A 13,444-nucleotide genomic window follows, 5' to 3' on the forward strand; every position below is an offset into this window, starting at 1 on the left:
TCATCCATATTCTGTAGGAAGAGAGTTGAGTATGAAATAGACAATGAATAAATCTGAGATCTCAATCTCTAAAGACTTTAGTTGGGCTGCAATATCCCTCATTTCCATTATGTGCTCGTGCACGCTTCTGGATTTGCCATGCTTCATAACTGATAATTTATTCATTAGGGTGCTAGCCAATGCCTTATCAGAACTAACAAATTGCTCTTCAATAGCCTTTATGTAGTCCTTGACTTTATCACAATCTGGGATTGAACCTCTAATGCTCTTACTCACATGTGACTTGATAAGCATTAGACTTAATCGGTTAGACCGCACCCATCTTTCGTAGGTATTCTTATCTACCAATGAACTTGATTCAGTGGGTATAGGTGGTTCATCCACATGAAGTGCCAAGTCCAAGTCCATGCGCCCTGTGTTAAAAGAACCTCTTCTTTCCAGTCTGAAAAATTACCCCCATTTAGAATTGGAATATTAGAAGATCCACTATTTAAAAAGAAGTTATATATAGTAGCTGTAATAACATAACCAAGAACATATATCAATGCTTTGAATCAAACAATAACTATAGTTTGAATCGACCAATGTCTAATTCAAAAAACAAATCTAAATCTCCCTATGAGTAAAGATTGCAATATGCATAAGATTTGCTTGTATTTTTCTTTATAATAAGACTAGTGTTTTACAAATATTTAAGAAAAAGACATCCCGCACCTATGGGTATAGGAAATCTCCTTTACCTACTATCTTTTTTACTATCTTATTTCAATTCAATCATCATTTATTTTTTTTTAATAATTACCTCCCTGTAGTGCCAAGTAATTACTATAATGATTTAATTGCAATATAAAATGCCATTATAACAGCATAAAATCAAATATATTAAAATATTATTGTATCTTAAGATGCTATGGCTATTCTTAATATACAATAATATTTAATTAGTAAATTCACTATATATAAGGTATTCATTTATGATGATATTACATCAACTACTAATCAAACATCAAGATGATTCAAAATATATATATTACTAATTTCTATACACAAATCTAATTATAAGTCTTTGATTTGTGTAAAGTAAACAAACAAATTAATAACCATAATTTTGCTGACCTAATGGTTAGACAAATATATATATATATATACCAAAACAACGAAAATGAGAAGAAGAAGGACTGAAGAAGAAGAGAAGGAAGGGGATGGAAGCAATCAGAGTAAATGCACAATAATAAAATTATGCAAGCACAAAATAATTAGGCGGTTAAATCAGGCAAATGCATGTATGAATATGCAAAATTATCATAAACATTGGTATAAACATAAGTTTTATTAAAATTACAAAGCTTGAAATATTGGCATAGGGTAGTACAGATTTACACTTACAAATTAGGAGACTCGAGATTAGAGGATAGGAGGTTTCTCTCGAGGATGAATTCTATCTGGTAATGAGTTCTGCCTAAACTCAGAATGAGGTCCTCCTTTTATAATGTAAGGAATTCCTGTTTACAATTATTAAAGTAAAACAGTAAATCAATCCTTTAAGCACGGGGCACAGGGTGTCATCATTGTGTCTTTCCAGCTATCTCTGAGGGCGTCTTCTTTCTGCACAAGGTGACAAAATAGCATTCGGTCATCTTTAAGTCTTTCAGCTGTCTCTGTGGGCGGCTGTTCTTGACTGATGAGTTGATCGAAATATCAAAGGAGATTTGTGGTTTTCTTTGAACTCAAGTAGTAGTCAGTCATCATCCAATCTTGGGGTATCTGGTGAATCATGACCAAAGAAATTACTATACGAAGCCTCTGAGGATGCATCTGAATTTTCTCCAGAATTGTTGCTCAAAGACTTGGACAATTGTTGTTCCAGCAATTTTATTAAATCTTTTTTATCTAGTCTGTCTAAAAGGTTATCTTTAGTAGACTTAGAGGATTTCTTTGAGGACGAGCCAATGGCTTTTCTTTTTGCTGAAACAATTGGTGAATTAGGGGCCTGAATCATTAAAAGATATTCAGGAACAGGTGAATCAGTCTTGATTGCTGAGAATTCCTTCTTGTCCTGTAGATCAAAGGAGACTTGAGGGAAGTCCATAATCATTTAGTTAATAACTTTATCAATATATCCAAACTTATCCCATCATTTTGTGAAATAAGCACAGGATATAATATTAGCATTTTTCTCATAACTCCATTTGAAGATCCACGGAAGCTTGTAGTTCTTGCAAAAATGAAGTTCATAGAGGAACATTACAGAATGTCGGTTTAGTTTGGTACCGGAAATGTTTGTGTAATGTGTAAAAGCTCTAGCGAGCTGCTCATGGAAGTTCTGGGGAATTAAACCATATCGGTCCCACCATTGGAGAAACCAATAAGAGAAAGTTCCTTTGAACCTTGTATCAAAATTGATGAACCAGGAGTGGCACATATCAGGTACCTGAAAAAATATGAAGCGATTCCAGACGGTTATGTAATCAAAATAATTATAACTCAGTGCTGAGTCTGAGAGTCTCTTAGGAGTCCAGGGATTGGTTCCCCATTCGGATTCTGTGATGACTCGGAGGATGTAAGCACTGTGGTAAATTAATTTTGTGGGATCATTCTTATCATAAATGGATTTTATGACAAGAGATTTGGTGAGGATCAGGATACTGGAATAATACTGGAGATTTTTTGAGAAATCTTCAGGTATCCAGTAGAAATTAGGTGGAAAATATGAGGAAGCAATTTTGAAGGGATCTGTTGATGCAGACCGGTTTGGTTCTACATAAAACGGATTTGTAACAAAAGGCTTTATCAGATATTCAGATTTTCCTTTTGGGAGGAAAAACTGAGAAGTAATGGGAGCAGTACCTTTTGATGCAATTGCTTTCGCATATGGATCAAAAGGCATAGAAACCGTTGATGCAAAGGTCGCAGGTTGCACATTTTTACCAAGAGGTGTGAACCTATTGGCAATATTCAATGCTGTAGAAGGAGCACTGGGCATAGGAGTGGAACCAAACTCATTCTTGATGAGTTTTATATTGGGAAGTAGTGGTGAAGAATTAACTCGCTATTTTTCTTTTCCTTTTTTCTTGCACATGGTTGGGTGTCTGCAAGAATTCTCTAGTAAGAAAATTAGAGATAAAAATATTAGTATCTTTGATATATTCAATGTCAAAATCAAAAATACTTAAAATACCTTGCCATCGTGCAAAAATATATTTTGATGCAATGTTTTCAACATCTTTTTCTAAAACAAATTTAGCACTCATGCAACCAATTCTTAATAAAAACTTCTTATTAAGAAGATCAGATTGAAATTTAGAAATACATAGTACTATAGATAAAATTCTTTTTTTAATAGTACTATATTTTTCTTGTGCAGGGTTCCAAACTCCGGAATGGAATCAAACAATTTGTTCGGAAGAGCCTGGTGAACAGTTTGTTTCAGAATACCACCATAACCAATGTTAAATGCATCTGTTTCAACAATTTTGAAGGAATCAGAGGTAGGGATACCAAGGCATGGAAGAGTCTTAACATGTACCTTAATTTTCCTTACCAGATTAGTATGAATTTCTGTCCAAGGGAGAGGATTAGAAAGAAGTTGTTTGAACAAGGGACGACACTGTTTCCTCATATCCTTGTAGGAATCAACAACATAATTGAAAGACCCTAAGAATCTCTGCAATTGTTTTTTGTCAATAATCACATCAGGGAATTTGTCGGCAAATTCAAGGGCTCTTTGGATGGGCCTGATTTTACCTTCAGAAATATCATAACCAATGAATCTAATCTTGGTTTGGAACAATTTGATCTTTTTCGCAGAAACGACAAGACCATTAATTCTAATGATGTCTAGAAACGAATTCAAATGTTTCCAGTGTTCATCAATAGATTTAGAGAAAATAAGGACATCATCTATGTAGATGATGGTGAAAGCAGTGAACGAGTTGAAGATATCGTTCATGATATTTTGAAACTCACTTGGAGCATTTTTCAGACCGAATGGAATCACATTCCATTCGTAATGACCAAAAGGGGTAACAAAAGCTGTCTTGTACCTATCTGACTCGGCTATTTGGATTTGCCAAAAATCAGATTTTAGGTCGAATTTGAAGAAGACAACAGCATCACTCAACCTATGAATTAAGTCATTTTTATTGGGAATATGGTACCTAATCCACTCTAAAATTTTATTCAACGGTTTATAATTAATGACTAGACGAGGGGTACCTCTCTCTAGTTCAACATTTTTCTGGACATAAAAGGCAGGGCAAGACCAATGGGACTTGCTATCTCTAATTATATCTTTTTTCTTAAGATCTGCAATTTCGTTTTGGCAGAATTCTAAAGTCTGACTATTCATTTGAATAGGTCTGGCTTTAGTGGGAATATTTTTTTTTATCAAAATTTTTGATATAGGGAAGAGAAACGATGTGTTTCTTCCTATGCCAAAAAGCATTGGCTAAATCAGAACAAACATAAAAAACAAGACGCTTGTTAAAATCATCAATTTTTGAAATCAAAATTGGGGAAGATAATTGTTCAGAAATCTTTCTATATCTGATCTCCTGTTGAAGGAAGTTCAGGTGTTTTTGTTTTGCAGAAAGTAAAAATTTCAAACCCTTATCTTGATGAATCTCTTGACGAGAAGCAAATTTAAATTTAACCTTTTGACCAAAAGGGTCGGTAGTAATACCATCTTTTTCAGTCAAAAAGGGATATAAAGAAGAAATAAAAAGAATCCCTAAAATTACTTTGTCATACATGTTTCTGACTAAAACATAAGGGATTTTAAAACAAATATTGTTTTAAAAAACATGAGCATTGTTTAGCTCATAATTGATCTTCATTTGAGATCCATTTGCCGAAAACAATTTTTCAGTAGATTTTTCAAAATATTTGCTAGGAAAGAGTCCTTCCTGAATACAATTCAGGTCTGATCAGGAATCAATCATAGCAACAACAGAAAATTGAAAATCATGGACAACTACAATGGTAACTCTTGAAAACCATTTTGGAGGAATCATATGATGGATTAAACAGATATGGTTGTCAATAGCTAACTTGTGTTGGCTTGAACCAGAATCATTTATTTGCTCATTATCTAAAGGAATATCTTGATCAAGTTGTTTATCAATTTTAAACACCAAAAAGTCTTGTTTTAAAGTCTCATTTTCAGACTTAAGGTTGTTAACCTCAGATCTGAGTTCAACGATTTCTTTTTTAACAAGGTTTATTTCATGTTGTAAATCAGAAGTAGAAATTTCCTTGGATTTTTTCTTTTGAAATCTCTCTAAGGTTTCTTGAAAACTAATCCTTTGTTTAGAAGGTTCTGGTTCTTGACGAACTATTGTCTTCTTGAGTTTAAGAAGATATTCTTCCTTAAACTCAGGATTTGTTATTTGAGAAATTAAGGTTAGCAAAAGGTTTTCTTGTTCTTCAACCTTAGTCAAAACATGAACTGTTTTGCCTTTAGACTTGTAACAAGTATCATTACAATTGCAACCTAGCTTAGGACCAGTAGGATCAAGAGATTCAGCTTCCGAGTGATACTCTGAATCATTAGAACTGAACTCAAGGATATCAGATGATGAAGATGAGGCTATTTCTAGGAGTTGAAATAGTTCTTCTTTATCATTGTTATCAATATCCAGCTGATTAAACTTTTTCTTTAATTTCTTGACTTTTTTAGGACATTTATCAGCAAAGTTTCCTGATTTGCCACAAATAAAATATTTTTCTTGAGAAGAATCTTTAGATTTTTTTTTCTTAGAAAATGGCTTAGAAAATGGTTTAGGTTTTTTATAAGTTTTCTTATAAAATTCATCATGGGGTTTTCTCCTGATACCACCATGAGGTTTAGAAAACTTATGCTTCCTTTTCTATGGAGCAATAGGAGGAAGGCCAAATTGTTTCGTAAAATGTTCCCATTTCATATTTGGTTTTCTTACTATTTTTCATCTGTTCACGAAGCATCCTTTGATCATTGCACATACTAATACCAAGTTTCTTAATTACAACACAAATATCACCATAGGTATATGCATCGTAATTGAGAGACATAGCAATAGTAAGTTCATCCTTTACCTTGTAAGCGAATAAACGAGGTAATCCAGCAATAAATTTTTCTTTCCAATATAGCTTCTGGCTATCATCTCGAAGCATAACTTTGGAAATGAAAACTTCTTGATACCATCTATAATCAGACATCTGATGACATCTGAGATTATTTAACTGGTTGCTGATTCGACTAGTTATATCAGATGGTGTGCTAATAAAATGTTTTAAAATAGTATAAATCAAAGTATTAACACCATCAGGTTGAGCCATCCCAATGGTTTCATCAAAAATAGGTAACCCTTCATCATTACACTTAATTGCGTTCTGAATAGTTTCCCTAGTATTGCTGGTGAGATGTTTATCCCACCAGTTTCTTAAAACACCGAAAAATCCTTGTGTTAAAATCTTAACAATATCAGGTTGTCTAATATTGTTATTTACATAAGCATTTACCACAAGTGACATTTTATTCATGGTATTGATGATTTCTTGTTTAGAAAATCCATCAATATTCCATTCGTAAACCTTGTCGAAGATTGGCTTTGAAAAAATTTTTCTTCAAACTGTAAATCAGGAAGAGTAGGCCTGGAATACCAGTTCTTCGTCAGACTCATTGGATTGGGTCATTTTGAAGAAAATCTGGCAATTTCAGGTTTTAAAATAATATCTTGAAAATTCTTTTCAAGTAAATCAAGATTATTTTCTTTAGAAGAGTGATCGTTAGATGACTCATCAGTAGTTTCAACAAGAACTGCTTCTAGTTCTTTGCTTGTTAAAGAACTAGTAGAAGCTGTTCATTTTTTAGATCATTAAGCATTTGATCAATCTTATCTAAAGTCTTAGCCTGGAGATTTTTAAAATTAATTTTGGCACGACTTTCAGGTAAGATAATCAAAGGTTTTTCAATCATTTTCTTTGGCTGGTCTTTTACCAAAACCAAAGGATTAGGATCAAGTTTTTCAACATTTTCTTCAAATCGATCTAACTGTTGTCCGATCGTATGAAGAGCAAGATTCACAAAGTTATTTCGAGAAATAGCCTTTTTTATTTTTTTGAGAATCTTGTCCTTCTCTGGATCCTTGGAAACAAATTTCGGGATTTTGAAAGGTGAAGCAGGTACATCAAATCATTTATAAGGAATGAGTACTATCTTCAAAGGTGGATGGCTAGCTTGAACTCCATCTTTCTTTCTTCCTTGACAAAATCAGTTGTAACAACATTTAAAGTATTGTTAGAAACATAATAATTTTCAACAAAATCGAAGAAAATAATATGCTTTTGTTGCCTATTCATTTCTTCTTTCCATCTCCGTTTAACATGTTGTTTTTCTTTTTTAGAATACTTTACATGATAGGCTTTTCGCCTGGAACTATTTTTTGAAAGCTTGTATTCTTCAAAAACATAAACGAGATCAAACACAAAAGGTTTGTTCATCACAGTTAGACTATGATGAATAGGAGGTGTAACAAGCTACCATGTCAGAAGCTGTAGGTGATAAAGATGAATTATCTTCTTCTTTATCAGCTTCATTATGAATAGGCTGATTTTTAAAGGATTCAGCATCCTGTGCATAATAAAAAGCAGAAGTAACTTGAGAGGACGTAGTAAGTCCTTTCAGTTTTAAAACAAGATTAATAGGTTGGGTTGTTTTAACAGAGTCTTCCAGAAATTGTTTGAGATTTTGATCTCTTCTTACTGGAATGTCTGAACCCGCAAAAGAAGATCTAGACCCAGCAAAAGAATTTCTTCTTAAGCCTGAAGTATTAGTCTGATCAAAACTAATTTTAATAGTTTCATCTATGTACTGTCGGATGTTATCAGGATAACATTCAACAGGGTTCCTGGAGATAGGAGGAACTTCTTGTTCCAAAGTCCATTCTTTGGGAATGGTTATATCCTTCCAAAAAACCATCTTTGGAGTTGAAACATCCGCATCTGGGGTTGAACTCTGGATCAGTAGAGTACTTCTCGCAGTGGGTTTTGTAATAGCTTTTGGATTTAAATTCGTTTTTAAAAGACGATAATAAATCTGAAAAATCAAAGCAAGGGGTTTACTTCCCTTAATCATGTCATAACCAGATATTAAAATATTTAAAGTCAAAGCCTTTAAAATATGTTCATCATCTAGTGAAAGAGTTAAATCAAGATAGCAATTAAAATGGACTGGTCCATCCGTAAGAGAGCATTGGATCATTCCGAGAATACTTGTTTTAAAATTATTAAATCTGACATCCCTTAGACAAAACAGAACAGATGCATTGATGCCTCTCCTAGTTTAAGGTTTGGCAGCAATTTGGACATATTCAATATGAAAATATTTAAATCCTTGCTCAAAGAATTTTGTTATCTGAGTTTTTTGAAAAAGATAACATCTTTCTTGGGTTTTGGAAATAGCATAAGTTTGTTCGACTGTTCGAACATTAAAAGCAGTGTTTAATGATTTTTCGAACTATGAAGTTCGATAAATCGAATTAACATCAAGTTTTAGAATCTTCCAATATCCCAGCACAGATGATTCTGCCGCTTTGAAAGTGCAGTCTTCTTCATTAACTATGTTAGGTGGCATAGCCGACCTGGAACTAATTGTTGAAGTAGATCTATTTATCTAACTCATTTTGTCCTAGGACAACACCAACCGTTGCATCTCATAGGTCTGCGAACTTACCACTCTCGGCCCTCGGTTTTGAACCTATAACTACCCTATATGCCTCCCCGATTTCAAAATGAGACTTATGTCTCCGGATTCCTGACCAAGATGATCCTGAACCAACCAAAGTAGAAACTCCAGGTGAGGGTTGTCAGAAAACAAAATAAAAAAAATAAAAGAGAAATAACTCACAACAATTATGCATTAAGCAAAAAAAATATATATATATATTAATACAATTAAATAGGACGTTTTATGCATTGTCCTTCTCACCAAACGTTTTATTAATTTATACAAACAAAAAATTACCTTTTCACCAACTGAGATTCCACCGTCCAGTGGTCAAGCATCCACACGTCTCATCTGGTCTGACGGATTCAATTGAATCGAATCCCTAGCCCGCAGGACTGCAAGATACAAAACCAGAAAAGAAAAAAATAATCGCATCTTTTCCAATAAAAAACCACTGCAAATGCCTTGAGAAGCGTGATTTGAAAAGGACCTAAAACGGTTTGTCAGGAAAAAAGGCACCGCTTCATGCCTAACGCCTAACGGATAGGACTATCCGTTGCAAGCGCCGTGAGTACTAGGCATGCAAACATGAAAATTTTCATCCCTAACCTTCATCCAGAAACGAAAAAATTCTCGTTTTCTTGCGGAAAAAGTTTCGTGAAAAATCATACCAAATAACAGATAAGATGTTGAATGTAAATCTCGTTTCATCAACAAATTCACAAGGATTTTTTATTTAAAAAGTCAAAAACATTTAAGATGTCTCTGAAATACAAACACAAATCGAAATAAACAATGATGAATAAAACATGTCCGGGGAAAAAAAAAGAAAATAATAAACTCAAACAAATGACAACAACCCATAGATTGATATCAACAAAGATCATGCCCAGACGTGTTTCAACAAACAACCCACGTAACAATCGAAATCCCTATTAAATAACGTGGCACAAGAGTTGACTCTGATACCACTATTGTAAGATTTGGAAGAAAATCTAATAATAAAGAATCATTAGAATACTAACTTCTGACCATTGTTGATCAAGTATTTGTAGGAACCGATTGTTTTTGAATTGTGAACCCTCACAAATTTCTATATGAAGAATATTGGATAGAAGTTTTCAACCTATCTTTCTTTATGTTAATCAATGTGACTAATGGAGAATCACAGGCCTTTATATATAGATAGGCCAAAACCCTTTATCTACTATTTTCTAAGTGTTGTTTCCTTCTATCAAGAAATGTAACTGTTAGTTTTTAAATGAGTAGTATTTTTATTTTTAATTACCCATAATTTTTAACATAAATATAAAATTAATAAAATAAATAAATATATATAATATATTTGAAAACGTGCGGCAGGTAAGCCACCTTTAAGCCTCCCACCGGAGACGTGTTCTTTCAAAAAGTTGATACAGTATTATATCTTCGTCGTTAAAACTCAAAGAACGACCGAATATTTTCAGTCACTCATCTCATACGCTTCTATAGATTCATATTTTATCTATTGGCTGGAAGAAATTTCCACAAAATCCAAGATAATTATTAATCACAAATAAAATGAGTTTATTCAGATTTCCATGCTATGCCAAATTTTGGTAATGATTGATGTTCATGTGGCCTGGCCAATCATTGGCCACTCCAATTAATGGAAGCTCTATACCTTTGGCTTCGATTACAATGTTCTTTCTCTTAGATGCACAATCTATATAAAAAGCAAAAATGATGAATCATGTTTTGCTATGACCTCAATTTATATTTTTGAAGTCTGACATGATTGTTTCTAATAACTCGCATCGATTCGTATTGAGGTGTTTTAAAAGTTCAGTCAATTTCATGTTTTCTTTTTCTTTTTTTCTGTGGTTCTGTTTATTTCTTTATCATTTTGAAAATGCAGTGCCCTTCCTATATTCTTTTTCCTAAAATAATTTTTTTAATCTTGCTTTTATCTGCTGTAATTCTTCAGTTTTGCCTTTGGGATCACTTCAAAGAGCTGGAGTCGATGCAGCATGTATACTAGGTCATTGCACCTGGCAAAATTTGAAGCAGAGATGCTTACTTCTTTCACCCTCTCCCTGGCAGTTTTGAAGTCTGTAGAATTGAGTGGTATGATCAAGCAGCTCACCACAAGACGGATTATGCACTTCCGAATGCTATTTGAGGCCCTTTTTGAGTATTCTGATAAGCTCATGTGGAACATATTCACCCGTGTGGCGATGTCACCCCCGAGCTCGAAAGTTAGAGCATTTACATTAGTTTCATCAAATTTATCTCTAAAATTTGATGAAAAGGACATGTTTTTTAAAAATCCAAAACCTCCTTAGCCATAACCCCACATTGGATTAACCATTGGATTAGTCAAAATAATAATATAATATTATTTTTTTAATAATAATATTTTTAATTTATTTTTTCATATTTTACAATTACACTAACTATATGTTAATTAATAATTTAATTTGATACTTAAATTATTATTTTCTAACTTAAATATATTGTGGCTCAAAATTGGGACGAAACAATTATTTAAGTAAATAAAATAATGGTTATAGAGTGTGAACAGTTAGTCTTCAAATTTGGAGATGAACTTAAATGTATTGTATGTAGCTCAAAATTGAAAATTTTAGTATATGTTGAATCCAATGCAGTGATTAATTTAAACATAAATTTATCAAATTTTGACTCATTTGATGAGCACGTTGTGAAAACCAATAAAGCCATCACAGAAAAATTTAGGGTTGTAAAGAGAGCCCTTAACAATGTTGAAGGAATCCTCATGTGAGTCTCCATGCTCACCTTGACCTTACCAATTTTGTAGGTTAAATTGCACTACAGTCTAATTTTATCACCGCACCAAATTTTGGAATTTACTGACCATTTCGTGTACGACATGCCGGTTGAATTATTTATATCGATAGGGGTATTATGCAGATGATTTTCTTTGGCAAAGCATAGTACTATATAAAAAAATTTGTATGTACTCCAGTGTCCTTTGAGTCCACTTTCAAAGATGCTTGTGCCCCTTCTCATATGTTCAGTGAGATCTACAGTTGCCACCCAATTGGATCGATCTTCTGTGTCAAATTTAATATTATACTCTGATAAACTTCAATGATGACTTATGGAATTGTGTCATTACACTGATTCCAGGGATGGTGCATTAGGTTATGACCCAATATTTCTCACAAAACGGAAAAAATAACTGGTTTCGTTAGAATATTTCCGATGCAGATGATCTTCTTCTTCAGCCAGCAGCAAAACTGTGAGTCACCGTGAGCCTCATATATCTCGAGGACTTTAGGTTGAAGCTCGGTCCACATCTCTTCAAACTCCTTATTAATTTGCTCCTAAAACCAAACGTATATAGATATATATATCAAAAGAATGTTAGAATTTTTTTGTTGTTTTGTTGATCTGCAATTATTCTCACTACAAGAAAACTACTTATTTGTGGTCAGTTAATTCTAACGAAATGACTATTTACAGCTAAAATGAGTTTATTTTTATCACAAATAGTCTTTACGTCGTAATTAAATGGCCATAAAAGTCCATTTTTCTTGTAGTGTCTTCATATATGCCTGCATGGGTATATCAAATTAATGTTTATGCAGGTATAAAGCTTTTAAAGTTTTGCGATCTTTACTGATTTTTCAGTGCTTTTGCGTTTTTGAGCTCACGTTCTTGAGTCTTTCTTGTTCTTTTCTTTCAAGGTCTTCTTGTAAGTTGTTTCCTTCTCGTCAGTTTCATTTTCTTTTCTTTCTGGGTCTTCTTCAAACTACATTATAGTGCACACATTTTTAATACGTTGGTTCATTTAACATATTTTGTATGCCACTCACAGTACTACTCCCTCACAAGTAATTCAAAATACATTATTTTGGTATTATTTTTTGTTAAATGTGTTGCCACTTTTAATATTTTTTTATGCCGCTTTTAGTACACAACTGATCAAGTAAACACTACAGAGGCTCTTCATATTGGACCGAGTGCTCCTATAAGACATATAGTCTCGACGCGAAATATCATATATAGTTTTTTCAGATTTTTTTTAGATGATAGTAGTAACTTTTTGTTCATTAAGGTGCAGATGAGAAGATTGCATCTCCAAGGCCAGGATAATGATCCGAAAAATTATTTATAAATGATGTAATTTTGGTGATGGACAGATTAATTTTTGGCGTAGATGAATAGAGGTCATTGGAGATGACTTTTATTGGTTTGTGTTATTATTGGTGGAGATGGATAGCTGTGGGTGAAGTATCTTCCTGCATGGAGATCATGACTTTTGAAGTTGGTGGAGATGACTTTTATTGGTGGGTTATCATTGGTGGAGATAGCTGTGGGTGAAGTATCATCCTGCATGGAGATCACGACTTTTGAAGTTGGCGGAGATAACTTTTATTGGTGGGTTATTATTGGTGGAGATGGATAGCTGTTGGTGAAGTATCATCCTGCATGGAGATCATGACTTTTGAAGTTGGTGGAGATGACTACTGTTTGGTGAAGTATGATTGATGGAGATAACACATTTCTTGGTGGAGATCATGACTATATTTTGGTGACGTTGACATATTTTTTCGTGGAGATGATTATTTAATTTTAGTGTATTTTATCTCCATAACCATGTTGCTATTGTAAATTATTTTTTGTTGTTGTTCTTGAGTATTTAAATGCTTTTTTGATCAAGTTTGATCTTTTTTCTGTAATGAAACTACGTTGTCATTTAAAAGGGAATTAATT

At 33.2% G+C, this 13,444-nt stretch overlaps 1 protein-coding gene across 1 annotated transcript; it reads right to left on the reverse strand.

Annotated features, from left to right (window-relative positions):
* On the reverse strand, positions 1 to 408 carry LOC121260141. Its single transcript, XM_041161987.1, has one exon. The coding sequence runs from the start codon at positions 406 to 408 to the stop codon at positions 1 to 3; it is 408 nt and encodes a 135-aa protein (XP_041017921.1).
* Between the last annotated feature and the right edge of the window lie 13,036 nt (positions 409 to 13,444).

This window comes from Juglans microcarpa x Juglans regia, chromosome 4D (genome assembly GCF_004785595.1).
Source record: "Juglans microcarpa x Juglans regia isolate MS1-56 chromosome 4D, Jm3101_v1.0, whole genome shotgun sequence".
NCBI classification, from domain to species: domain Eukaryota; kingdom Viridiplantae; phylum Streptophyta; class Magnoliopsida; order Fagales; family Juglandaceae; genus Juglans; species Juglans microcarpa x Juglans regia.